At 42.6% G+C, this 12,148-nt stretch overlaps 1 protein-coding gene across 3 annotated transcripts in view; it reads right to left on the reverse strand.

The window, feature by feature from the left end:
* Nucleotides 1–53: 53 nt before the first annotated feature.
* The window catches only part of col8a2 (collagen, type VIII, alpha 2), a 51,039-nt gene continuing 38,944 nt past the window's right edge, over nucleotides 54–12,148 (reverse strand). For 2 of the 3 annotated variants that reach the window (XM_039819256.1, XM_039819254.1), the window contains exons 2-3: nucleotides 7,629–7,820; nucleotides 54–3,645 (exon numbers count right to left, since the gene is read on the reverse strand). In XM_039819256.1, coding sequence (XP_039675190.1) covers nucleotides 1,742–3,645; nucleotides 7,629–7,791 — 2,067 coding nt within the window. In that variant the 5' untranslated portion in view covers nucleotides 7,792–7,820 and the 3' untranslated portion in view covers nucleotides 54–1,741. The remainder of the gene's footprint in view (nucleotides 3,646–7,628; nucleotides 7,821–12,148) is intronic. The other variant, XM_039819257.1, reaches the window with a different exon arrangement.

Here is a 12,148-nt window from a genome sequence, read left to right on the forward strand (position 1 = left end):
CACACACACACACACACACACACACACACACAGACACAGTGACAACAGAAGGGTACACCTACATACATACACATGCATACAGCATGTATTTTTAATGCCTCATCCAACAGAAATGAGTAAATACACCACTCTCACCTCTAGCCCAACACCTCTTCCAGAAATCTGGCATTTGTTAAATGTTACACAACCTGTATTTCACAACCCGTGGGCCTCAGTCAGTCCCTTTACTTATTCATGGAGTATATGCAGATTGATTCTCATTTCCGGCTGTATACTTCTGACATTATTCAGTTCTGAAACTTCTTGTCCTTGTAGCCACGAATGTTCCATTAGGCAAAACAATAATTCAGCTATTTTACAATGGTTTGGGGAATTAATAGAAACTCGTTTCATTCACAAATGATACAGAATTGCTCTTATTTCCACAGCAAAAAAAGTAACAAAGAAACTGGCATTGAAGAAAGAAGTGGATGTATTTTGTTTGTCATCCCTATTCTCCAAAACAATTATAGCATCTTCACAGCAATATGTGGTCAAAATGGGGCCTATTGTATGTAAGTACAGATTGCTTACTTGAAATGTTATTGTGATACATATTTGTTAATAGGTAGTATATCATTAGAAAGCAGTAATGTCATTGTTAGAGCATCTAAAGATAATTAATGTGACACTGTGATGAAATTTGCAGTGCACATGGGAAAAATCAGATTAATACAAGTAAACAGGCCATTGATCCAGCTAGAGTTGCGTCCTTACTGTCCATTTTGCAGTTGTTCTCAGTATCTATGTAAACATCAACTGTATGCATACATATCATCCTTAATTATTATTGTCCTAAAAGTAAAAAAAAAAAAAAAAGAAGGCATTTTCCTCTTTAAAAGGGTAGTTACATTTTAAAATGATAATACTGTGAGGTCATGTTTATTCTTGGATTGTATTTCTTGGATTGCATTTATGGACAGTTCAATAAATTATAAGAAAGATAAAGATCAGTTTTAATGGTCGCCTACTAAATTCAAAAAGAAGCAGAGAAATAAACATCCTACAGATGCCAACTAGTTGTCAAATCTAAAAACAAAGACTTTTGACAAGAAATTGCTAAGATAACCAAAAAGGCCAAACAAAAGAAACATGAAAATGAATGGTATTACAGCACAAAATGCCTTGTTTTGCTATTGTTTGTCTCTATTTTCTATGTTTTATTGTTGCTCAGTATTGCCATTCGGTTTAAATAAGAACACATTGGGGATGTGACTGCAGCCAGAGGAACCAATCACTCCCAAGGGTCTGGTGATGTCAGAGCATGTGGGCAGGATGTGCAGTCACATGGGAAGGTCTGTTACTAGCACATTACAAAGTAAGGCACTTAATAGTCTGAATCTGATAAACAACAACAACATTAATGACAAGGACCAAATAATAAAATTATGACAATATAATAATTAAAATAATATAAGCTAAAAACACCAACATAAAATACAACCCAAAACACACATTTAAAGTACATTGAAACAAAGAACACAGTATGAAATTCCTTCCCCTGCCTTTTAAAACTTTCCATATTTCATTCACAAAGTTTTATTTTTTTTCTGCTGATTGCTGAGGGTGAGACAGATAAAGATGATGGCAATAATATTGAGAATCCTATGGGTTTTGTGTTTCTGTTATGGCTGCAGGTATTTTAGGTTAAGGGCTCCTCTGAGGTGCCTATACAGGAACATGTTTGAATAAAAAGACAGGGTTATGTTGGACAGAGCAGGAATCCTGAGAAGGAGGAGTGGATGTACTCGGTAGAATAGAGGCCATTTGCCTGATCCGAGGGCATCTGAACCCATACCTGGTCACCCTCCTTCAGCTCTAGGACAGCACTACCAGATGCCTGGTCCATGTAGCCTTTCTTGTATTCATCATAGGTGTAAGTGGCTGGTACATTGTTCTTGTACAATGCCACCCACAGGCTTGTTCCCTTTACATGCATGTGGTACGCAAAATAGTAGACACCAGATAAAGGAGCAGTGAACATGCCAGTAGCAGTGCTGTAGGCATTTTGCCCATTGTACAGGGTCCTGTCAAATTTGATTGGCATGGCAGAGGGAGGGAACGGTGTGGTGAGGATGGCCGTGAAGGCTGGTGCCATATAGGCAGAGAGTGGGACTTGACTGTATACAGGCCCTTTCCTGTCCCCTGGTACTTCATCCCCTTCCAACTGTGAATCTGTTGGTCCTGCAACAACTGTTTGACCATTTCCTGGAGGACCGGGGGGCCCTGGAGGACCAGGAACACCGGGGTTACCATTAAGCCCAGGAGTGCCTGGTTTCCCTGGAGGACCCTGGGGACCTATTGTTCCCTTCTCTCCAAACTTACCCAGTCCTGGAGCCCCTGGAAGTCCGGGTTCACCCTTTAGGCCAGGGACACCCTGTGGCCCCATGGGACCCATAGGACCCTGTAGACCAGGAATGCCTGACTGGCCCCTGGGGCCTGGAGTCCCTATAAACCCTGTCTCACCTTTACACCCTGGAGCACCTGTTGCCCCTGGATTGCCAGGTAGGCCAATATGCCCTGCCTCACCTTTGGGTCCAGTTTTTCCAATAGGACCATTAAGCCCAGGGATGCCTTTCTCTCCAGGGATGCCAGGTTTTCCAAAGGATCCACTCGGTCCTTGGTCACCTCTGAGACCAGGCAGTCCTGGAGGGCCCTGGGGCCCCAGCTCTCCCTTCTGTCCTAGCATTCCATGTTTTCCAGGAAGTCCCATTGGGCCTTGAAGTCCTGGTGGTCCTTGTTGTCCATCAAGGCCTGGTTCCCCAATTGGGCCCACCATTCCTTGCTCTCCTTTGTCCCCTGGGACACCAGGCAACCCATCATAGCCCTTTTCTCCTTTTGGGCCACTCAGACCGGGTTTTCCATAGCCAGGAGTCCCAGGAAATCCAGGAGAACCCCTGGGCCCTGGCTCACCTTTTGGACCTAGTGGACCTGGTCCGCCAGGCAGTCCATCTAGCCCAGGCTTCCCTAACCCAACTGGCCCTGGTAGACCTTGTAGACCTGGAGCCCCAGCCTCTCCTGGTTCGCCTTGTTCCCCTGAGAGTCCTTGATCACCTTTAGGACCAGGCAGTCCAGGTAAACCTTTTAGTCCTGGTTTGCCTATACCTGGAAGACCAGGTGATCCTGAACCGCCTTTTAGCCCAGGAGGACCCCTTATACCTGAAGGCCCTGGCTTCCCGTTTCCATTCTCGCCTTTCAGCCCACGTTCACCTGGTGGGCCAGGAAGACCCTTTAGTCCCGGTTCACCCCGAGCCCCAGAGGGGCCTCTGATGCCTGGAAGTCCAGGTTTCCCATTCAGAGACAGGCCTGCTGGGCCAGGGAGGCCTGGCTGCCCTGGAGAACCTCTGGAACCTGGTTCACCACAAGGGCCAACCTCGCCATTAAGCCCTGGCATCCCCTTTGGGCCAATCTTTCCTGGGAGACCTGGAAGTCCAGGCTTACCCATTCCTGGAAAGCCAGGAGGCCCCTGAGGACCTGGCTGGCCATTGAGACCTGGCTTTCCCAGTCCAGGTTTACCTGGAAGTCCTGCTGGCCCAGGAGGGCCTCTTGGTCCAGGTTTCCCTTGGGGGCCTGGTTCCCCCTTCACTTCAACCATGGGTGGCATATCTAGAAAAAGAGAAGATCATGCTGTTAGTATAGTAATGTATTTTAAAACAAACAAAAAAGTAGAAAATTGAACAATACCAAGGTGTTTGTGTGTAGTGTACTGAATGCAGTATTAGCGAAACTAAAACAAATCTTTCAAACTGCTATAAAAAATAAATAGAGGATACAAGTCCTATCTACACTGCAGCCAACTGCATCCCGCACTGCTGCACTATTAGCGGTACATTCAGGTAACCACCTGTTTTCTACTCAGAATGCAACTACTTCATCCTCATGTATGAATGGGTGGAACACTGGACTTTACACATTACTGCCACTTAATGGTAAGGGTGTCATATGTATAGTGTCAGGCTTGTAAAATAAAAAAAATAAAAAAAAATAACCCTTCATGTGTTGTAGAAAATCATCAGTCATTTAAAGTCTGCACTAAGTTAAGCTATAGCGATCCAGACTGTTAAAAAGAATGTCTTTGTCAAGCAAGTTGATTAGATTAGCAGCAGAGCATGCACCAATGAACAGATTGACAGAGTAGATCCTAAAGATTTTTTTTTATTTTGTTTTGATATCAGTCATTTTAAAGCCACTGAAGTTTAAAATGTCATTGTCAATATAGAGACAGTACATTTAGCAGCTACAAAGGCACTAAAAGGGAAATATATAAAAATATACTTGGGGGTGTCTGCATTTCCATTGTCAAGGAAAAACAACAATGCATGGCAGAATAATAATGAATTAAGTTACATACAAGAAACATCTGACATCACAACATCATTGCCTGGGAAATTAAATAAAACAAAAACCTAGAAATTGTTGACACTTTGAATTTGAAAACATTATGTCAGAGGGCATCTAGTCTGTTGGAAAGACTCCTCTGAATTCACTTTTATATCTTTTTGTGATCTGATGGCCTTTTCTATCCATCAAAGGCATGTCATTTTCTGACTATTCAGGTCATTAATCAGTTATTTTTTTTAACTGCTTGTTCAGTGTCATGAAGGGCTAAAGCCTATCCTGGCTCAGATTGAGCAGACGGCCCAGGACACTCTGGACAGGTCTCTGATCCACATATAAAAGAGTATTCTATATATGCTCCTGAGTTTAGCTGTTATTGTGTAAAAGTACAATTGCACTTTTTTGTTTTCCAGCTGACTGACTTAGGGTTTAATATTGGGTTTGAGAGTGTCTGGAAAATATTCTGGTACAACCTCTAAATACAATTATGAACCTGAAAATGAGCATAATCTGAGCACTTACTTACCATCACTTACCAACCATATCTAAAGAAAGTGTTATGTGAAGCATGGCCTTCCAAATCTGGGATTTGTTAATACACCTGCCGCTTAAACAGCAATAAATGAGATAGGGGGAAACATACGCTTTCCCCTTCCTTGTAACAAGTATGCAAGGCACTTGGAATTCCATATGCTGTACATCCACTAATGTAACCATCGACCACTCCTTCCCCCTGCTGGCAGTTAACAAGAATGCAGCTTTTTAAGGTCAGTATTTGAAATAAAACACAATGATGAGAAAAAGCTTAATGATGCAAATAAGCATGGGTTATAGTATTGTATGATTCCAGTTATGCGTGTTGTAACAGTCATGTACATGGTGATTGTTCCAATGTTCAGCATATCATGCAATAGGCCTGCATCAACTAGTTTGTAGCCTGGGAAAGAGGTGTGTGTGTGTGTGTGTGTGTGTGTGTGTGTGTGTGTGTGTGTGTGTGTGTGTGTGTGTGTGTGTGTGTGTGTGTGTGTGTGTGTGTGTGTGTGTGTGTGTGTGTGTGTGTGTGTGTGTGTGTGTGTGTGTGCTAGAAGTCGCCCCAATGCTATGATATTGCTTACTGTCTGACTTCCAGGTATTTACCACACTGTACAGGTTTTGTACAACAGGAAGCTTTCAGGTGTGGTCAGTTTAGGTTTCAACCCCAAATAAATGGTTTAGATAATATCTCTAGTCTTGAGGTTTGTCAATGTCGGTAAGGGTGCCACCCCGTTCGGAACATTGCGTTCAGGTGTGTAATGAGCATTATAGCCCCAGCTTTGTTTGTTTAGCTACAGCTCTACTGTAGACGACCTTAATATATCACCCGGATAGATGAAATAAGGTGCTTCACGCTATAATGGCTTCTTCATTACTTGTTGCGATGTTTTCCAAGTTGTGCTTTCAAATACATTTGAACTGACAGAGTCAAGAAATGTATTGAACTCTGCTCTCGTAAGAGCAAACCTAAAGGAATATCCAACCAAGCTCGAGAGCAGTATAGACTCCTGTCCAGCTAAGATTGATACATAACCCAAAGCTCAATGCTTGTGAATGCACCAGATACTGTACATAACTGGTAGCCCCTTTGCACATTACATGTTTTGCATAGAAACATGACAAGTTCGTCTTTAACCTTATTTCTTTTACCTGAGCATCTATTTTTAATTCATTCTCCTCGCTGACCTACAGAAAGGACTCTTTTTTATTACACTCATGCTTAGTTGTGGGAATTTGTAGCTGTGGTCAGTTTTTTCTTGATATATTTAGTACTAAACCTTTATGTAATCTGTATAACAACATTGAAATTATTTTTAATTTCTTCACTATGATAATTATAGTATTTAGTTAATTAGTAATTGATACATTTTTACAATGGTGAGGCATTGTGGATGTATGACCACTGGGTGGCAGTAGAGGCATTGTATTCATGTGAGCAACAGGGAGCATTAGTTTCACTCCTCCAAATCTAAATCTTGTTTCTACTACTCTGTGAAAATTTCCATTTATAGAAAGCATAACCTCTTTTAGAAAGTCTTTGATGTTTCTGTCAGGGATTTAAATGCAACATTTCAACATGAAATTTGCTCTGAATCCAACTTCTGGAGTCTGTCTTTGTCGAACATTATATTATGGAACTGAAATGAAAATGTGCTCGGCATTTGCTTTGAAATTTACTTTGAAGAAGGGGCCTCTGTTAACACAAGGCACGTCTTATGTGATCCAGAACTTGTATTGGTAGTTCAATTCAAATGTGATAATGGTGGCAATGACAGCATGCACATTTTTTCAGGATGATTATCTCCCCCTCCCTTCCCAGTTCCCCTTGCCTGAGCCTTTTATATAATCTATTTTTATTTCCTTAACACTCTCTCCTTCATCCCACTGCTGGAGAATCTGTGATAAACAGTGGGGTAACAGCATCCAGATGGCAGGAGAAACAACTGGCCAGTGGAGCTCAGCAAACAGTGGGCAATCAGGCCTCCATTAGGCCCCAACTGAGGACCTGCCAAATGCTGCAGGACCCGCAGGGCAAGGAGACACACACACACACACACACACACACACACACACACACACACACACACACACACACACACACACACACACACACACACACACACACACACACACACACACACACACACACACACACACACACACACACACACACACACACACACGCACACACACACACTTCACTGAGCCCTTTAACTGCCTGAAGAGAGCCACTAAACAAGTGGCTTTAGTATACAGGTCTGTTCTGGGAGGGTCTCCATATCAATCACAGCTTTAACTGCAATGTTGGAGACTTGTTTTGTTTTGAGGGAGTTGTTGTTTATGTGTATGTCTCTGTTCTTTACGTGTGGGTTAGCTAGGCATGAAAAAAGTTCAAATTCTTAGTGCCAAGGAGATGTTGTAAAGGAAGTATACAGTCTGTAGAAAATAAGACTGAGTCAGGAACTATTTAATTTGAAACAACTGACACAAACATCAAGACTTTCCTAATGTTTTCATATTTGTGTAGGAGAATCATCTTTTCTGTTGCTAATTTGCAGTTTTAAACTGGCCTACCTGAGGAGTGTATATCAGTAATATAGAGTTACATCATGTCAAATCAGTTTAAAATTACCTATAGACCTGCTGAGTTGGTGAACAGCTTATTTACATACAAGTAAAAGAGACACACATATACCACACACACAGGGATTACTCACCAACGTAATGTCCCTTGCCTTCTCTGAATGGGGGTCCAATAGGCCCTTTCATCATGGGCTGCATGTACTTCATGTTGTGCATGGGGGGATAGCCTCCAGCAAGAGCATGCGTCCCCAGCATCAGTAGCACACAGGCAGGACCCAACAGCATGGTCACCAGCATCCCAGGCTTCAGACGTCACACACAAAGAACTGGAGGCATAAACAGAAGAGGAAAGAGGACAGAGTTCACAGCAACTCAAGAAGACATGGCAGTGCAATGATTTATTTTTATATTTTTATTTAAATCAATGAGCAGCATCATCACAAGATAATCATAAAGCAAAGGTGGTTTTACACCTACAGTGATAATGAGCAGACTCAAACGGAAGCTGTAGATTTTGTTTTACAGTTTTCAGCGGCGATGCAGAATGCGTTAAGTTTTATATTCATTTTTTGTCAAAAATCTGCAGGGAAATTCTGCGTAATTCTGCGTCTGCTGATTATGTGTTAGTGAGTTATGGAACTATACTGGTGTAAATGGGGAAATATTGCCATTACGCGTTACGCATCACAGCCTAATTTACTTAACACCTCACAGAAATACACATTTGAAATACTTGAAAGTCGCATGACACAGTAATTTACTATTGTGAAACATGCATTTACTGCTTATTGGCTGAAATTAGCAAATCACTCTATTACAAGCAAATTGAAGTAATGCACTGATATTAAATCGATTTTGCTGTGAAGATTAGTTTTTTGTCTGTCTACAAGCATCGTATGTCATGGTCAAGCCAGCCACAGACATTTTAGCCAAAGGAAACCAAGGAAGCCAGGGAAACATGTGTCTTGCTTAGAATTACAGAAAGCAGAGAGATACTAATGGCCAAATACAAACAGGGTAAAGGTTGGCTAACACCTACGAAAGCATACATTACTTTAGGTGCAGCTATGCACAAATATATTAAAGACAGACACTATCTCCAGCACTGGTAAAGGATAAGTTACACTAGAATGGTCCTATATATAAATGCACAAACATGAGGTTCAAACACGTACACATTTACTGTACCTTGTACGCATATGTTGCTTTCAGCTGCTGAACTATATGCGGTCAGTATTTGGTTGGGTTCATATTTGGCCTAGATGGCCCTCAGAACATGGGACAGGCAGATTTGTTGACTTTAATTCACTTCAGGAAGAAATGACCACATCGCCTTCTGCCAAATATTTTTACAACCGTGGTCAGGTGCGAACAGGAAACCACCAGAGGATGGTTAGTGTGTTTGTATGTCATAAGTGAGCAACTGCAGGGGTCCAGAACTGGTTAAATGATGTGTGATATGATCTATTTCCGTCAGCTATCTTTGGACTGATGACTGTCAGGGGTTATTTTGTGATAATGTAAGATGCAAAATGTAGTCTCAGGTTCATGCCAAATGCCAAAAATGCCACGTTTATAACAAGCATGGAAATTGTGTGAAGATGAGAGAAAATGGTGTGTAGTTGTGAAAAGCATTCTGCAAGTTTCTCTCTATTAGCCTGCCAGGATTTTGTTTTGATTTAATTAACATACAGTATTACACACTTCCAGGACCCTGCAGCAAAGCCACATCAGTAACAGGCATAGGTGACATTTGGCAAACCAAATGACACACAAGAGAGACACACTGCGGGCCCTATCTTGCACTCAGCGCAATTGCCTTTGGCGGAGGTTCAGCAAAAAGAGAAGGCGTGTTCAGGCGCAAAAGTTCCCTGGTGCTATTTTGCAGTTTCAGAAAACAATTCCGCCACTGACCAGGAAAAACCTGGTCTAAAGTCAGTGGCGTGTTATTCAGATGCTATTTTAGGGGCGCATGCTTGGCCATAATGTAGCGTGAAAAAGAAAAATATTACTGAAAATGCGCTTTAGGTGTTTGGATAGATCAGGAGGCACTTTACAGTACAGTCCTCAAAAAGCCGCAGCATTCTTTGTGGCTTGTTGTGTTTTACACATTTCCATGAATCATGGATGTGTTGATGACATAAATGAGGAAATATTAGAGGAATTAAGGAGACGTGATGTTGAACTACGGTGGGATTGGACACTCAATGCACTCCTGGTGGGGCGGGTGGACGGAGATGGAGTGGGGGGGGAGGAAGGGGCACAACAGGACCAGGTGGTGCGTTTGGAGGCCAACGCTCCATGGCTGCAGCAATCCTCTCCAGACTTGAGGAGACGCGCCCGAGAGGCCGCAGCAACATCGCCACCCGGCCAAGACGGGCATTTATTACTTTGCCGCATCTTGGACAGCTCCCGCTGGCGTGCGCCAGGCAAATCCACCGTTACAATAGCAATCCGCCATGGAACAAGCGCGCCTGCTCTTAAAGGGAATGTGAGATGACGCTCTGATTGGTTATTTTCACGTTATGCCCAAACCACACCTAGCTACTTCAGACCAACCCATTTAAGATTTGCGTCGGGCGCAAGAGTCATTTATCCCGCCGGTATAATAGCAACAGCGCCCGAGATCCGCCCACAAAGCTACTTGCGTTTCACGTTTGATACTTGCGTTTCAGATCGTTAAAATAGGACCCTTCATCACTCTGGCAAATGTAATTTGTGATTATCACTTCTTACTTATTTTGGGTCCTTAATATAAAGCAGCATTAGGTGCCACTCTTCAGTGCCAAAAGGGGTGGAAGAGGCTGTTGCAGTAGGTCTCCAGTTCCTCATATCTCTCCCAACATTATGCTGCTTCATATAATACTCATTTTAGCATTGTGGGTGTGTGAACGCTTGCTTTTCTCTGCAGACATGGACTCAGTTTACAGCGAGTAACAGCAGTTATTCAAACATGAGTTGACATTTTCTAATTCGAAAATGATCTGACATTTTTCTAATTTGGAAATTACATTCAATTATACACTGCAGTTAATTGGAAGCAGGGACTGGGAGTAATCTGGGAGTTCACAGCAGACTTCAACTCACACATACTTAGAAAAAGGCATGTTGCAGAGAGATGAGGTCTGTTTTACAGCTTTGCTTTAACCGACGTCTGTGATTGTTTAGCCACCACATAGCTGTGTAGTCAAATTCCTGTTTTACAGTCATTTACCAAAGTGTTTCTCTGGGTTTTTGAGGAAGTTTTTTTGTTATTAGTCATAAGTGCGTGTGTGTCTGCGGTATGTGTTTATGCTTGTTTATGGTGCCGTCGTGTGTCGTTGGAGTCTTTGCCAGGAAAAATCAAAGATCACCTCTCAAATATTCACACCAAAGCTTAATCTTTGAAAAATAAAGAAAGCGAAAAAGGCATACACAGGAGAAAGAGAGAGCAGTATTGGTAGGGCAGTGTTTGGTCGTTGGCTGACTTGCTGGCTGACTTGCTGGCTGGCTGGCAGCGAAGCTCGTCTGGTATGGGGGTCTGTGGTTTTGGTGCCATTCTACAGGCGTCAAACTCTCTCAAGAACCAGAGCGACACACCAGCAAACCCAGAATCCGTGCATGAACAGGGATCAGACACAGACAGGCAGGTCACAGACCTCCACAATCTGTTCATCAAATGTTTTTGTTCAAAAAGCTCTGCAGACGTTGTTAAAAAATCTCACGCAATCCTCTCTGGCTGGCCACCATGAGCCACTGCTGGACCGAGACTCGTGCATGCTCTCGCACACAAGAGCACCCACATAACAAAACACACACTCTTGGTATGCATGAGAACACAATATAGCTCTGGTAAGTGGTTACGCCGGGTGTCTTGAAATTGCAAAAACTCGTTAACTTTCCCCCATTTTCACATAAAATCGGTCCATTCAAAACAAACCATAACAAAACCCCGGAGTTTGAGAGGAGAGGAGAGGAGAGCTAATGGTGAATCAAAGCCTCCGTCATTAAACATGAGCAGCATCCAGAGTTACAGCAAAAAAACCTTGTCTGGCAGCCCGAGTGACACTTTATATAAAACAGATTTAGCCGAGAAAAGAAATCACCACACACATTACGGTTAAAAGATCCGAAAATACACAAAGAAAGAAAGAGCAGAACAGAAAAGTAGCATTATTGAGGAAGTAAGGGAGAGTCTGACCCTCAGGTGTAAAAGGGCACCGCCAACTCCATCATGATGTTCTTATTGTCATCACTATGCGGTTTCCACTTCCACACAGCTGTTAAATAACTGTGCTATGTCTGACAGCCACGTCCATGGACAGATGATGGTAAAATGGGCCCCTGGACAAAGACATGTAAGGCCCCCCACCCCTCCTACATAAGAACAAGACACCCAGACTGAAAGAAAGTCTCTCCTTGGACGTTTTGTCTGCTTAAAAGACAAGTTTTGTCTTGCTTATAAAAACATAAGCAAAACAAGTTGCTTATGTTTTTGGTCATTTTGCATCTTGTTGTAGTTGTTTTGTGTCTCTGTAGTCGTTTGTTATGATTTTGTGTCTCTTTTGGGTTGTTTTGCGTCTCTTTTGGGTTGTATTGTGTCTCTTTTGGGTTGTTTTGTAGTCAGCGTGTCTATGTACTTGCTTTGTGTCTCTTTTTGGTCACTTTGCGTGTC

This window comes from Perca fluviatilis, chromosome 13, assembly GCF_010015445.1.
Source record: "Perca fluviatilis chromosome 13, GENO_Pfluv_1.0, whole genome shotgun sequence".
Lineage (NCBI taxonomy): Eukaryota > Metazoa > Chordata > Actinopteri > Perciformes > Percidae > Perca > Perca fluviatilis.